The sequence below is a fragment of the Cephus cinctus genome, unplaced genomic scaffold, assembly GCF_000341935.2.
Source record: "Cephus cinctus unplaced genomic scaffold, Ccin1 Ccin1_scaffold1588, whole genome shotgun sequence".
Classification (NCBI taxonomy): Eukaryota; Metazoa; Arthropoda; class Insecta; order Hymenoptera; family Cephidae; genus Cephus; species Cephus cinctus.
Window position 1 is genome coordinate 94,887 of NW_014333893.1, and position 15,499 is coordinate 110,385.

Consider the following 15,499-nt stretch of genomic DNA (forward strand, 5'->3'; position numbering starts at 1 on the left):
GAAATGGCAATGTACATCCTTATATTGTGCGGTATGTGTGTCAAACTGCCAAACAATGATCGTCATTACAGTACAGTTACATTGGACAGTCATCGATACTTTAATTGAGTAATAATCATACGTGCTTATATTCATGAATTTAAATTATAGTGGAATTAAAATGTTGTCAAGAATTTATTTTACGTTCGCATACCTTTTTAATCTGAAAACTTATGCTTTTCTTTATTTCACTTATTGTCAAAAATAATGCTACAACCTTTTACGTAACCAAACATGTTCATGGTCGGTTAACGAATTTAATCAGAATAAATCATTCCAAATATTTGTGCAACCCTCGAACATTTTTATCATCTTCTGGTTCGTCGTTAGGAATTCTCTAGATTAGCAGCAATTGAAAAGTATCAACGAATTATCGGACGAGAAGATAAACTTAAAATTGAACCGTTGGTACTATCACGCACTATGACATACGGAAGCATCGTTCAAAGTGCTGCCACCTGTTGACCAAAGCAGGTATTACTTGGTCAACCCACATATACTGTGCTCTTAGGAATAGTACAGTAAAGCTGCGACGATGTTCTAAAGTGTGGAGACCGTTGCTAAGGGTCGACCAGAGAATATCCTTGTAGCAGGAAATCGTTGACGGTTATAGTACAAATTGCAATTGACAAATTCATCACACGACCCCAAGGACTCTGCACATTGTGGAAGTCTATGCGAGTAAAACATCAATCACTTTGACACCACCTTCGTAATAGTTAACTCAAAGCTAAAAGTGTAAACCGAACCGAAATTTTTCGTATTTTTCACATTCAAACGTCAGTTGGATTTACATTTTACTCGCATGGTAATGACAGGTCGGAGTATTCTATTAAGTAAATCATTCAAGACATGGTCATTCAAGTCATTCATCCTAAAATACTACGATTTCTGCTTATATTCTACGCGTTACCATAAATGCCGTAACTCAACCTTAACCTTATTGGCAGCAACTGCGTCATTAGACGAATGACACTTTACAACACAATTAGTAAGTCAAATTTTTTCAAATTTCTGTTGCATGCTTTCAAAGCAAAACTTATGCACGCAAACATCAAATGACGTTTATCAACTTGTGCGGAAGACATTTTATGATAAGAAAGAGAGAAGGAGCACTTTACCATATATCCGATAACAAGGCATTGGACGTCCTCGAAAGAAAATCGAGTGACTCGAATCACGATGCGAATTCCATAAAGTAATCAAAATACAAATGACGTTTTCATTTTACGACAATTAAATTCAGGGCACGAGTCAATATGGAGGAAGAACTAGGAACAGCGAGGAACACCTTTGGTGATCGTCGCCCAAAAGCTATAGGACTCCGGACATTTGCTAAGTAGCCACCACATACGTCGTATACGTGATTCGATTGGGAAGAGTCGATTAATTGATTTCTATTGTTTACAGGCTGCTCGCTCCACGATTTTCTATATAAATGATCCAAACTAACCAGGGAAGGTTTAGTCGGTTTGCCATTCTGCTGGATCTCAATGTCTTGTGGCTTGGATACTGGTTATGGCGTCTCTATGGTATTACTCAAGGTAGGCATATTAAATAAGAATTTCCTACATTGAACAAAACACTTGAAAGTTTTCACGTCAAGCAGATGACAAATATTTATCATCATTTCTCATAAGTCAGTATTTTTAAGCATCGTCAAGCCCCAAAGTTAATTGATAGATTTCACATAAATTTTTTTTTCAATATTTCACATTCTCAGGTAGTCTTGCTGAAGTAATTCTACAAACAAACAACCATCCAACTAATTTCATTGTGCAAGCTGCACTCTTTTATTTGATCATTCTTCATGAATTTTCAATATTGACTTAATGACTACCAGATCGGTGTATCCGTAGAATGACGTTGATCTCACTTGCCTCCACTCCTCCGATATCCAAATTTCCATATATTTACCGACAGAGAGGGAATTCACTGGTATTCGGCTAAAACATGTATGGACGGTTCTTTCTTCTTGCCACTTACTTGGCAGGGTGAAAGGTTGATGCTTGACGGGATGCTGTTTTAGCAAGTTCAGTTACTTGGAGCCACAATGATCTACGCAGGTTTGGAGGGAGGATGAGCGAGCGTGCGGATATATGTATATAAGGAAGCAGCAGCATTTCTTGGGAAGTATACGCAAAAAGTAAACGTAATGGCTATCGTCTTGTATCAAATCGTGAGTGCGACTATATAGTACGATAATCCTTATTATTAAATTAATATTATTAAACGTGTAACAAATTAATCACTGAATTTTGATTTTTAATTTGAATTTTTGAAATGATTCGTGGATATAATGGACGATTACGTGTTTTTCATAAATTACAGATCGTGATTTATTATAATCGATCAATTTCAGTCTTTTCATCATTGACATTGGAAATGATTGTTTTGCGATTATTAATTTTTTTAACGATTTTCTATGATTCGAGTGATACTATAATAATTTAGGATTATTAATTACTGCGTGCTCCATGTTTTTTTATTAGTAATGAACTGTCGCGTAGTGCTGCTAATAATTGTTATTCCGTATGTACTGTGCGTATTTTAGGTGTCTTCCTGGCACACGGCAGGTATGGCTTAGGCCGAGCAGATAGATATCAATTAAATGGTGCACCACCTCGAATATCGGATGAGCTGTGAAACATGTTTACGAAATGAAAAATCTAGAAAATTAATTTATCGACCTAGGATAAATTTAGCAGTTGTCGATTCAATTTAAATATTTATCATAATTTTCAATTCCATGGACGGTATGTGCATTCTTTTACAGTCAAGGGCTTTGGCAAAGCTTGGGAAAAAGAACGTGATTCTTTATAGGTTAACTCCTATGGCATTATTTATTGTGCCATTCTTTGTTGGAACGCTGTGTGGTGTCGAGGAACATTTTTTATCTATTGTTAATGGTAATTTATTTATGGGCGACGAGTCATGAGGATCAATCAATTGTTTCAGTGGGATCGAACTCCTGCCGAGGTCTGGATTTACCTCGGTATTCTTGTTTTCATTTGTCTCCTGTACGCCTTCAAGGATTACATACGAATTTTGAGATTTATATTCAGCCTTGACGGACCTGTGGCTCTACCAGTGTTGGGAAATGCTAATTATGTAATGCGCAAAGATTGTGAGTTTTTCATATAAATATTTAGTGGAGATTGTATTTTTAAAAAAAATTTTTTTACTGTTTCAGTACTACATATAGTATCGCACAATGTTTATAACGATTATGGACCAATTTTTCGATTCTGGCTGACCTTCTTACCCTACGTCACTCTCTTGGAGCCGGCGGATATACAATGTGTACTTAGTAGTGCGAAACACACCGAAAAGATATTTTTTTATAGACTACTCGACAATTTCCTTGGGAAGGGATTGATCACCAGGGACGTTGTCACTTGGAAGGGACATAGGAAGATACTTCAACCGGCATTTCATCTTCATCTACTCGAACGGTTCACCAAGTCGTTCTCAGAGTGCGCTACAAATTTAATGAACAAAATTATTAATGAAGGTGGACGGGATGTGAATATCACGAGTTTCGTTAATGACTCTGTCTACGACATTTTGAATGGTAAAGTTACAATTACATTGTTTTTCTTCTTCACGTATACCATTTTTGCCAATTGAAAAAGTTGGATGAATTCATCAAAAATTATTTTTCTTGGTATAAATTTATTTACCTGATTATTCAATTTTGATAAAAATAAAGTGGCGTTGCGTCTTCAAGCGATTAAGTAATATCGAAAAAATATTATGAAATCATGATTCTTTAATTTGAGGTCAATCTGTTCTTGTTAACATTTTGAATAAATTCACCAGGCCAAATTAGGATTTTGTGTAGGCGGGTAAAAGGCGATTTGTTCAGTTGTGAAAAGTGAATGTATACTCGTTAAAATCTATGCAAAAAAGAAATTATACTGGATCGATTGATCTTTTGGTGTCTGACTTCTTTGTAGAAACTGTATTGGGAGTGACTTTAGCCAGTGGAAAGAACAAGCAGCTCGACAGCGATGATGACATGCCGTTTAGAAAGTAAGTTCACTTTTCTAATTTGGCATCTTATTTAGACCATATACAAACAAGAAAATGTTAAACAGGGGGCAAGTGGTGGCACCTTATCGTATAACCAGGCCCTGGCTGCTCATCGAGTGGATTTACCAGTTAACGAGCATTGGTCGAGCCGAGCAGAAGCAGCGCGATGAGCTGTTCAATGCCTGCCACAAGATGATGGAAAGGACCCGGCAAAATATTATGAAAAACGGTTCAACCATAACAGATAGTTCGCAGAATGCAGTCAAAAAAATATCCCTCTTAGAGTTCATGGTCGAAATCAGTGGAAAGCATCCTGAATTTACGGACGAGGATATTATTAACGAATGCTGCACCTTCATGCTGGCTGGACAGGATTCCGTTGGTACTGCAACGGCCATGACACTTTTCCTTTTAGCCAATCACCAGGACTGGCAGAGGAATTGCTTCGAGGAGCTCGAGGAGATTTTTGGAAAGGACGAGAGGTCCCCGACTATGAAAGACTTTCGGGATATGAAATGCCTCGAGATGTGTATTAAGGAGACGCTCAGACTATTTCCTCCAGTTCCTTTTTTCGCGAGGACGTTAGGCGAAGATGTTGTCCTCGGTTGGTAATTTGATTTTTTTTAAAAAACCAATCGATCCATCTTTCCTAACGAGGTTTTATTTTTTTTTTTATTTAGGGAAACAAGTAATTCCAGCAGGTTGTGGAGTCTTCATCATGCCTTACGCGACTCATCGACTAGCTCATCACTTTCCAGATCCTCATACGTTCAATCCTCAAAGGTTTGATCCTGAAGTTTCTAATAAAATGCATCCTTATGCGTTTCTGCCATTTAGCGCAGGGCCCAGAAATTGCATTGGTGAGTTTCACATAATTTTCACTCCTTGTCCATGGTCACTTTATTCAGTTATCGTACATGCAATAACGTACGTGACATTAATCCATGATCATCTTTACAGGAAACAAATTTGCAATGCTTGAAATGAAGTCGATGATCAGTGCCATTATACGCAAGTGTCACTTGGGTCCAGTGACCGGAAAGGAGGATATACGACCCAAATTTCGACTGACTGTCAGAGCCGAGGGTGGACTCTGGGTGAAGATCACACCACGTAGTGAATTTAGGTACCAACCCTACATGAACCTGTGATGTCAGTTATATCTTTAGTATTATTTCACTGTAAATATTGATACTATATTTTTACATGCGTGCCTGCCTGCCTACGTACTTGCGAACATATAGCTGTACTTATTGTGTTTGTACGCTTCAAGCATATAGAGAGGGTACTATGATTATGTTCAGTGTATCATTGTATATATACTTCGATGAGTATTTTTATTCACAAGAAAAATAAAAGCTCGGTCAGAGTCCGGCAAATGGAGTCATCCAGTACCCCCGTACACCCCGCGTCCTGGAGGGTCTCTAAATGAGGCACCCTCCACTCCTGCATTCGACAATGGCTGTCCACGTTGATCTGCGTACGATTTTTCACTTAAAAATTAAATAATACAGATCTACTTTTTAATTCTAGCCAATGATGGCTCGAATGACGTCTGTCTCTACTTCCGTAAGCAATAATATTTCTGTGATAATCCTTTTATATTTAGCTGATACGAGTCAGTGGGATGTCTTTGTGATGACCTTTTAGCATTCGGTTTTAATTTTATTAATGATGTTTTTTTGGATTCTCACCAAATTCCAGTTATTAATACCATTGGGTTTCCTCATGTAATTGTAGGATTATAAATTTTACTACCAAAGGTCTTTTTAGTCTAAACCATTCGGCCTTAAGAGCGCACGTCACTGTGTCTGGCGACCAGTAACTTTGCCGTATGTCGTGTTCACGGAAAAAGCTTATTTTGAAGATTCCCTTAAAGTGCATAGTTCTTGGACTTTCCGACTATTGTGATTTTCGTTTATCTATGTTATTAAATATTTATCGGTCACAAATTTTGCACAAACTGCACGTCACGTCACAAGGTCATATAAATGTATATAATCATTTGGAAAATTATAACAGCATTGCGCAGGGCTCGTGTACTTTTCAATCTACTGCTTATTGCTTGTCAATGTTATTTATTAGATTGTAAATATAAAAATTATTACTTTGACGATAATTGGTTGATAAACGATCCTCAATGTTGATAGATTTTTATGATTCCCGTGGCTATGCCATATCATTTGCAAAGGTATTTTGTTCTTTTCAAGTATGTGCATAATATTATGAGACGATTCGAAGGAATGGATGAATTTAAATTAATATTGAATGCATAGGTGACTGTGCATACTGTGCAAAGTAGGAATACAAATAAGAATTTTTCTTAAATAATATTTGTTTTTTCCTTAGCCTACCGTTCAGCTTGGTACACGATACGAAAGAAAATACGTATATTAAAAAAAAGTATTTTGTTGGTTTATTTGCGTTATGCTTAGCGTAGTGTGCCGATGAATATCCAACCGATACGTAGGTAGAATTTCTTAGGTATGATTTCGCAGAGTGGTTGAAATTAAAAATAGTTATGATTAAGAAAACTTAGGTTGGAAACTTATTATCGATAGATCAGTCGTTTGTCGTTTAACGAGGCGTAACGATTGCATTGAAGATAGCTGGGGAAATTGTGAAGCCATCTATTCCCTTGATGGCGGGTAGAGGGTCGCCAGGTGGTAACCGGAAATGTAATTTTTGGAAAAGACAAGCGGTGAACAAGAGAAGAGTATTCTTTGCTAAATTTTCACCAAGACATTTTCGACGACCTGAAATTTTGAAAAATTATATTAATTTATTTTTTTTTTCTTTTTTGTAAATCGGAAATTCACCTGCGCCAAAAGGTATCAGCCAGCTGTCATTGATGAACTGTCCATTGTCATTGATGAATCTTTCTGGTCGGAAGACTTCCGGGTCACCCCAGTGACCTTTGTCCATGTGCACGCTTAGTAAGTTGGCTAGTATCATTGAATTCTTTTTAATTTTATATCCCAAGAAGATGGAGTCTCTTTTGGCTCTATGTGGAATTGTCGTCGGACCGATATTGGCCATTCGGGCTACTTCGGCTAAAATGGCGTTTAGATAGGGCAGACTGAAAGTTTGCCGAAATATATATTAATGAAATTTTCTGAAAAATTTGAAAATTCAATTTTTATGGGTTTTACCGATTTCTATAATCCAGAGATGGTAGAGTGTCGTTTCCAAGGACTCTGTCTAATTCTTCATGTAATTTTTTCTGTACATTCTGATTGATCATCAGGTACATCAAGGTGAAGCCGATCGTATTGTTCGTCGTTTCAATTCCAGCGCTAAATAAATCCTTTACGAGGGATATTAGTTGGTTTTCTGTAAAATTTTATATTTCTGCATTCTCCGTTGATTTTCGATAAGACATTCGACGTACCATCGAAAGACGATGACGGCTTTCCGTTTTGACATTTTATTTCCTCGAGGTAGGCGTCGATCAAGTCTCTTTGTTCTCCATAAATTTTCGTCTGCTTGTGTCGAGTCACTTCTTTCTGAATAAATTCCAAAAATAAAGGTTAAATGGTAGAAAATCAGTGCAAAGAACAAAGTTAAATATTATATATACCTACGCTAAAATATTTCCATATCTTCACGATGCGATCTTTATGCTCGCTCAATCCCAAAGGACCAGGAATGAAGAATCGCAAAAAAGGTAACTGATTAATAATACCGCCGATAGCGTTATTACTCCTAATAGCATCATTGATAGTTTGCATTATTCCCACTAATTCTGAATCTTGCTCATTCTGATCGTACCTGAAAACAATTGATTGCATAACTTTCCATAGACATTACAAATACATTATACATTTTCAAAATGTAACCTGGCCCCCGCTATCAGACTCCAGAAACTGTTCAAGACAGCAAATGCACTAATTTTGTGTACATCATTAACGATTCCCTCTTTGGCCTTGTTTTCAATGATTTTTGACAAAGTCACGCCTTCTTCGAGAATCATACTCTCCATGGAGCGTTTTCCAAAACCAAAATCTCGCAAGCTTTTAAGCGCAAATCTGTTACCGGTAAAAATAACAAAGTCAGATATGTTTTTATTTTTTTTTTTTTAATAATTTTCTCATACCTTCTTTGGTCCTTCCAAATCTCACCATCCGTAAACAAAACTCCACGTGTTTGTCCCAAAGTTCTCAATCGAAACATGTATCCCTCTGGTCTCCCGTCGAATTCCTCCCTGTTCAACATCTCAAGAACAGCTTCTCTTCCAGAAACGATGATCAAGGGATCGGAAAATCCCAGACGAAGACCCACAACAGACCCATAATCTTTGGCCAATTGACACCACGCATCGCCGAGGTATTTCGTCTTCTTAATGATTCTCTTAAGATCTAAAATGTTACCTATCAAAGGTAAACCTCGTGGTCCTGTAAAATTAAATCACCGTCGGTAAGTTAGCGTCAAAAGATAAAAATGCTCCTTACGTACGTCAGAGATGAGTAGGGAGATGCACAACGCTACGGTTTTAGGCGATACCAAAAACATGGCGCTAAATCGTAGCGGCGAGTTCAGGAATAGAATTTTGTGATCATCGCCTCCGTCGATAATGCATATCCCGTCGTAGCCGAGCTGAACGTGTTCACGAACGGGTAGTCTGGTGGGCAGAAATTCTCCACACTTAAAACTAATTCCCAGAGCCACCCTTAGAAAGAGTCAGCTCCACTGACCGGCAGGAGCACAGGTGCGATGCCGGCGCCCCGCTGGAGATGGGCAAAGGGCTATAGAGCGGGCGGAGATAAAGTGTCCTTACGATAAGGGGAGGAACCTTCTGCCCGAGTTAAAGATGTGGTACTCAGCTGTCGTCCAATATCCTGAGGAAGCGGCCGTGGAGGATCTCCAAATGTTACGCACCGTTTTGCTAAGGAACGCTCTCAACTTGATTCAAAGGGACGGCATGAGGGAAATGAAGAGCAATCGGATAATCAGAATGACCAGTTCTCGAATTTCGGTATTGTCAAAGCAGTCTGTCTCGGGGCACCGACCGAGGTGTCACGAGCTGCCTCGCGATCTCGTGCTGCTTGTTGATAATTTTTCTAGCTGTGTTTCGAAACGGTACAGAAAGTTATCGCTCGTGTACTTCTCGCGTTGCTCTCGCGATATCTAGGAAATTCTATGGATTTTCTGTGAGTGTTCTGGAAGTGCAGTGCTGTGTCCTAGTGCAGTGCCCACCTGAGTGTCTTCTGGATTCACTTCTTGACCTTCACGGATTAGCTGCACCAGCTCCGGTAAATACATCTCCACTGCGTTCCATCGTTTGTACCTTCACAGTTTTCTTTTAAATTCAATATAAGTGCGTAGCAGGTACAGGGTCTAGACACCATTTTTTTGAGTTCTTCACTAAAGTTATAGGTAGTATAGTTATAAGTTAAAGGTAGTATAGTTATAGGTAGTAGAAAAAGTGTATCAATCCGTATGTGTGCGAGAGAGACGCACTTAGAGCCCTGCTGTGCTCATGAAACGTACGCTTTAGGAGCATTACAGGGTGCGTCAACGATATCCTGAAATCCGAACAATTGCCGTGCACCGTGCACACGAGCATCGTTGACGAACACTGTACGAGTTGTAATTGACAAACCTGTCGTGGGAGGGCAGCACTTATGCCAAAAAAGTGCTCGAGCGGCGGGGCCGGGGGGGGGGTACTCAGCGGTATACAAAGAATGTGTTGGTGCAGAGGTCAGTCTTTCGAGGGCCGATCTCTTGGAAACCGCGTTTTGCCGGTCTTCCTTCCCCTTTCCCCTCTCACTGCAAATATATCGCAGTTGCGATACATTCATCGATTCTTTGTCTCTTCTGTTCATCTACATTCTAAGGTAATACTTGATTATCTAATTCTATCTCTCTCTCTCTCTTTCTTTGTGTTACATATTTTCCCAATTTCTTCCGCTGGGCTATACCTTCTTCGTGATATCACTTTGGTATCGCAGTAAACTCCGCAGCAAATATGCCAAGACGGTTTGAGCGGTGGGGAGTCATGGGTTGGCGTCGGCATCCCTTTCTGCGCTCTCTAGGGGAGCGGTCACGTCAATCTGCGTTCGCTTGTGCTACTCCACTTGGCGTATGGGACCTCAAATCCCGGTAACTTCTAATCACCCTCTGCAGGAAACACTTTGCGCGCTGATCTAGGGTTAACGTGGTTCGTCTTCGGAGATCGAACGTGGTTCCTCAATCCTTCACCTTCATTTACGAAAAAAAAAGTGTGACGTAGTGCGTCGCGAAACGTCTCTTTCTATACTCTTTATCCTCTACCTTCATTTACGAAAAAAAGTGTGACGTAGTGAATTGATACGTGTGAATAAGTGCGTCGCGAAGACATTATCTAAAGTTCGCGGAAATTCGTGTGTTGGTCTATTCGTAAGAAGTGAAGAATTAGTCCGCAACCGAAAATACCGGAAGTGCAAAATAGTGGTCAAGGCTGGAATCGTCAAGTCGTCATCAGAATGGACCTCGAGTATCGAAAGATGTACTGGACCAATGAACAATACAAATGGACAAGAGAAGCGCGGACGAGGATCCTGGGGTAAGTGATCTTTTTAATTTTTCCTTTTTTTTTTCTACTCACCATAAACATTAATGTAAGCGGCCATGCTGAAAGCCATAACTTTGCTATACTCAGCGGATACCGGAAGTATAGCATAGATCCGACTTATATTTCTGCGAGATTTTGGCGATGCATTCCGAAAGTGTTCCCATGCTGCGCGGTAGTGTCTGACTATATTTCCAGCTATTCTTGTTTTTTGAGTGATCAACCGCAGATTCCGCCGTGTACTAAATACTTTTTCCTCGTCCACGCGAGTTTTCTGGATTTTGCCAATTCCGCGTTTATAGCGCACCGACGAGAGAAGAACACAGGGTCGGTTATAGTTCCATAGCACTGCAGTACATCTCATCATCTTTATACGTTCTGCTCCCGTTGACCCTCTCGAATCGACGGTACGCGGTCACCGCGCACGTCCTCCGCTCGGAGCTGAACTTGCGCCACTTGAGAATCTTGACCTTCTCTCGACTGAGTGAACTGTGGTGACATGGTGAAAATTGGTAAAATTGGTAAAATTGGCAGGTACCGGATGGTACTCCGTCACCGTCCAATGGCGTGAGTGGTTAGTCGCGACGCGGAAGTTTCCTCGATGGAATAAAAAGAGTCGCTCGTCAGCCAGAGAACTTATATCTCTATACTTGAAAAATCACTAACTAGTCTGGTATTGTTAGAAAGTTTTCCCGACGCTTCGGTCCAGCTTTATTGCGGAGTGCTGGGCGCTCGGACGGAGCTGATATGGCGATGCTAACACAGCGTGGGTCCCAGGAATGGCGCTTCGGAGGGTCGAAGCGAAGTTAAGCTCGTTAACGGCTGGATCTACGGCTTTCTCGTTGAAATTCTTAATGATCTCTTAACGCAGAAACTCAGAATGGTCCATAGAAGAGGCTGGCACAGATCAAATTGCCATAGGGTCACGTTTGTACCTTCACAGTTTTTTTTATAAATTCAATATAAGTGCGTACCAGGTACAGTGTCTAGACACCATTTTTTTCGAGTTTTTCAAAAAAGCAATATTTAACAATAGTTCCAGGCGGAACTATGGCTCCAACATTGAGTACTAGAGAGAAGTACTTGAGTACTTGGGGTGTTACGCGGGTGTTAGCTCCAGCACCGCACTTTTTTAAAAATCTCTTTAAAATGATTCAACAATAGGCTTTTTCAATAGTTCTCGAGGAGTTCTATAGTTCCTGATAGGTTTTAACAATAGTTCTGCTACGCAACATCGGTAAAATATTTATTAAATATGCTGGTGGCATCATACGCTTCAGTGCAGGCAGGCATGAGTTGCTTGCTCTTGTCATATTAAACTTACCGTGCTTACACTGTGCGATCGAATTTAGGATTGCAAAGAAAAAATGGAATTTAGGCTATATCCGATGAGCTGTCTCGTTCCAAGTGTTGCTTTGGGAACCAGCGATAAGTAGCGCAGGACTCTGCCCGGCAAGTTACACGTTCGTGATCGCGGTTAGCTCGGCTACGACGGGATCTGCATTATCGACGGATGCTACGATCACATAACTCTATGGTTTTGGTGTCGCCTAAAACCGTAGCGTTGCGCATCTCCCTACTTATCTCTGTGTACACATATAAATATTATTTGATCTTGACTTACTTTCGAAATTTCTTCAAAATATAAAATTGAGGATAAATCGAAATCTCGCAGAATATACGGAGTAGATAAAAATTGAATTGAAATTGTGCAACAGTACCATATGGGTCTCCCGACGGGGGCGTTGAACCCCGTTAGGGTACGCTGCGGTTAATGTCTTTTGAAAAAGGAGAAGCCTAATGGTGGTAGCGCATATAACATACAACATTATATTGCAGTGATATATTTAAAATATATCTCCAATGGCATTGTCATTGTTAATCTTTCGCAGGTCACATGTGTCCTAACTGCTTTTCAGCTATGCTCCATTTTCTCTGTCATTATTTCCTACCGTCTTCCCTTATTTCATCCCTCAAACATATGTCGCTTACTGGTTATATGAGACTCTTTTAGTTTTTTCTGCATAGATCTATTTACCTGGTGGAAACTTTTCAGGCGGCATCCAGTCGATAAGAACTTTTACGATGATACCGACCGCGACACAGGAAATGAGAAACCACATAATTTATTATTTGACTATTAAATACGCTTTAATAGTAGTTCAATATGATTAACGCGGTTCTCGACCCCGACTGTATGCACTATATGAAGTCGGATTGCAACTGAGACATTCGACTTGGAAATCGAGCACAAAAATTCGACTTTCACCGTAATATTGGCCAAGAGTTGTCCGTTTGAACGTCTCATATAAAAACACGCACGATCGCCACGTGAACGGAGTTTACTTATGCATGTGCCACTAGACACGTGAAGAATCGCCTGCTGCAACATGACGATGTAACAGTTACCATTTGCTTACTCTCTCTGTATCTGGATTACAAAAGTGCAAAAGAAAAGAAAAAAAAAACTGGTGACTAGAGTCCATTGGGAAGTCGGAGAAAACGTTCGAAGTAAATATTAAGAAAAGAAAAGCTTACAGAATGATCTATACGATTTTCACGTACTCGTAATCTTCTTTATTTGTGTTCGCAATAAAAACAATGCTTAAAATTCATCAACTGTTACGTATCGTAATCGATCTCTTTTTCCTCTAAGAATATCGAAAGACTGCTCCGATAGATCGAACGAAGTAAAACTTAACACGAAATTTAACATTAATTAATTGACTCGAATGTCGTTATGGTTTAACTGATTTCATAAGAATCTACGATATTCGACGTCGATATCGACCTCGATCGGATTACTCAAAGATTTTCACTCGATTCCGTCATCGAGTTCGTCGACACGAATCGATAAATCAGCATCGAGATTTGACCGCAGTCATTTTACGCAACGATCATAAAATAACACTGGAGCATAACGGCGGAGAGTAAGATTCCTCGGTCGTAGAGTTTACCAGATATGGAATAGCCGGAATTCATGAAACGACCGTTTCCATCCATCATGCTGAATTTTTTTATCCACTCATCGTTTATCCTATGTGGGTAACCATTTGCTTTTTCCTTCACGAATCCTGTATGATCGACAGTTTCATGTCGATTAGTGTTGGTTTTGAACGTTATGGTTTTCTCACCAGGTTGTGGATCAACGTCATCCGAAATGTCTTGCCTGAAACCCACCAGATTTTAGTTGATCTTTCTTTCCGTTATCAGACCCAATACAAATTTCCTTCAACAAATTCAGGCCCCGCCGGACCAGTCAACGACCAGCTATGGCCTTGACTGACGCTCGATTCTCATCATGCAATTTGTACCAGGTACAAGAGACAAAATAAAAACTTACCCGTTATTCAAATGATTGCCATGCACGTGCACGTTCTGATTGACGTAGGTCCCTTCGTGACCAATGTGGGGTATGTCAGGGAGATCAGGAATACCCGGAAGTTGGGCATAAGAGTTATCCCTGTTCTCGTGATCGGAAGAATGACTGTGATGATTACTATAGGTTACGACTATAGGAGGAGACGTGACGGAATGATGGTAAGTGTGTGTGATGGGACCGGATGTGACGGTGTGACTTGAATGTCTGTTGTAAGTTCGCACGACAGGTGGCGACGTCACCGAGTGACTCGAATGACTATTGTATGTGCGTAGAACAGGTGGCGACGTCACCGAGTGACTCGAGTGTTCGTTGTACGAATGCTCGATGGGAGGTGACGTCACCGAGTGACTCGAGTGTTTGTTGTACGAATGCACGATGGGCGGTGACGTCACGGAGTGACTCGAGTGTTTGTTGTACGAATGGACGATGGGCGGTGACGTCACCGAGTGACTCGAGTGTTCGTTGTACGAATGCTCGATGGGCGGTGACGTCACGGAGTGACTCGAGTGTTCGTTGTACGAGTGGACGATGGGCGGTGACGTCACCGAGTGACTCGAGTGTTCGTTGTACGAATGCTCGATGGGCGGTGACGTCACGGAGTGACTCGAGTGTTTGTTGTACGAATGGACGATGGGCGGTGACGTCACCGAGTGACTCGAGTGTTCGTTGTACGAATGCTCGATGGGCGGTGACGTCACGGAGTGACTCGAGTGTTTGTTGTACGAATGGACGATGGGCGGTGACGTCACCGAGTGACTCGAGTGTTCGTTGTACGAATGCTCGATGGGCGGTGACGTCACGGAGTGACTCGAGTGTTTGTTGTACGAATGGACGATGGGCGGTGACGTCACCGAGTGACTCGAGTGTTCGTTGTACGAATGCTCGATGGGCGGTGACGTCACGGAGTGACTCGAGTGTTTGTTGTACGAATGGACGATGGGCGGTGACGTCACCGAGTGACTCGAGTGTTCGTTGTACGAATGCTCGATGGGCGGTGACGTCACGGAGTGACTCGAGTGTTCGTTGTACGAGTGCACGATGGGCGGTGACGTCACCTTCCTATTGATCTCGTACGAAGTCTTCATTTCGAAATTTCGCGGGTCGCTGCTGGGCACGTGACCATCGCTGACGCTCATCTTGACAATACAACGTGCACGACGTTTATGGCGTATTATAGACATCCTCGTTTCCTCCTGTATTTTCAACGGTCAGGTAAGAAATCTCTGAAGGATTCACTTTTTTCAAAATATCACCCAGCTCTCACTCACGTTTTGACGTCTCTTCTCGACCTCATAATTTTTCGGATCACGAATCTTGACATTCTCATCGAAGCAATCGACCATCTTGTGACGCATCAAAGGTTCTGCCCTCTTCGTTCCGCTTCCTCCCAGCTCGACGGTGGCAAATGAAAAGAACGATACGTTGCTTTACATTCGAATTGCTGGTAGAATTCATTTTTTTTTTTTTTTTTTTTTTTTTTTTTTTAAAAAAAA

At 40.8% G+C, this 15,499-nt stretch overlaps 3 protein-coding genes across 10 annotated transcripts in view; 1 reads left to right on the forward strand and 2 right to left on the reverse strand.

The window, feature by feature from the left end:
• Positions 1–580: 580 nt before the first annotated feature.
• LOC107273440 (probable cytochrome P450 4aa1) lies at positions 581–5,457 on the forward strand. 5 transcript variants are annotated; one of them, XM_025090752.1, is made up of 9 exons: positions 581–1,030; positions 1,286–1,583; positions 1,763–2,218; positions 2,998–3,166; positions 3,233–3,613; positions 3,999–4,074; positions 4,140–4,678; positions 4,755–4,934; positions 5,035–5,457. In XM_025090752.1, the coding sequence occupies exons 3-9, from the start codon at positions 2,195–2,197 to the stop codon at positions 5,223–5,225; spliced, it is 1,560 nt and encodes a 519-aa protein (XP_024946520.1). In that variant the 5' UTR covers positions 581–1,030; positions 1,286–1,583; positions 1,763–2,194; the 3' UTR covers positions 5,226–5,457. The 5 variants fall into 5 exon arrangements, with proteins under 5 accessions (XP_024946520.1, XP_024946521.1, XP_024946522.1 ...); XM_025090753.1 differs by having other exon boundaries at positions 1,963–2,218; XM_025090754.1 differs by having other exon boundaries at positions 2,069–2,218.
• Positions 5,458–5,854: 397 nt separating this feature from the next.
• On the reverse strand, positions 5,855–12,992 carry LOC107273413 (methyl farnesoate epoxidase). Its single transcript, XM_015751576.2, has 8 exons — positions 12,663–12,992; positions 8,171–8,468; positions 7,914–8,102; positions 7,659–7,845; positions 7,466–7,580; positions 7,227–7,407; positions 6,894–7,153; positions 5,855–6,830 (listed from the first exon to the last, which is right to left on the reverse strand). The coding sequence occupies exons 1-8, from the start codon at positions 12,745–12,747 to the stop codon at positions 6,652–6,654; spliced, it is 1,494 nt and encodes a 497-aa protein (XP_015607062.1). The 5' UTR covers positions 12,748–12,992; the 3' UTR covers positions 5,855–6,651.
• Positions 12,993–13,178: 186 nt separating this feature from the next.
• LOC107273434 (hyphal wall protein 2) overlaps positions 13,179–15,499 on the reverse strand; it is a 3,216-nt gene continuing 895 nt past the window's right edge. For 2 of the 4 annotated variants that reach the window (XM_025090756.1, XM_015751616.2), the window contains 3 exons: positions 15,275–15,397; positions 13,968–15,199; positions 13,179–13,793 (listed from right to left, as the gene is read on the reverse strand). In XM_025090756.1, the coding sequence (XP_024946524.1) occupies positions 13,511–13,793; positions 13,968–15,199; positions 15,275–15,397 (1,638 nt within the window). In that variant the 3' untranslated portion in view covers positions 13,179–13,510. Of the gene's footprint in view, positions 13,794–13,967; positions 15,200–15,274; positions 15,432–15,499 lie in introns of all 4 variants that reach the window. The other 2 variants (XM_015751615.2, XM_015751617.2) reach the window with 2 other exon arrangements.

What these genes read in the sequence shown, in the direction of transcription:
- LOC107273440 (XM_025090750.1), top strand. Translation starts at nt 1,533, where the DNA reads ATGTCTTGTGGCTTGGATACTGGTTATGGCGTCTCTATGGTATTACTC. An exon ending in TCTCTATGGTATTACTCAAG is followed by an intron (nt 1,584 to 2,997) that starts GTAGGCATATTA and finishes CAATTGTTTCAG; the next exon opens with TGGGATCGAACTCCTGCCGA. An exon ending in AGGCGAAGATGTTGTCCTCG is followed by an intron (nt 4,679 to 4,754) that starts GTTGGTAATTTG and finishes TTTTTTATTTAG; the next exon opens with GGAAACAAGTAATTCCAGCA.
- LOC107273413 (XM_015751576.2), bottom strand. Translation starts at nt 12,747, where the DNA reads ATGTGGTTTCTCATTTCCTGTGTCGCGGTCGGTATCATCGTAAAAGTT. An exon ending in GCCTGAAAAGTTTCCACCAG is followed by an intron (nt 8,469 to 12,662) that starts GTAAATAGATCT and finishes TTAATTTTACAG; the next exon opens with GACCACGAGGTTTACCTTTG. An exon ending in TCTCTGGATTATAGAAATCG is followed by an intron (nt 7,154 to 7,226) that starts GTAAAACCCATA and finishes GCAAACTTTCAG; the next exon opens with TCTGCCCTATCTAAACGCCA.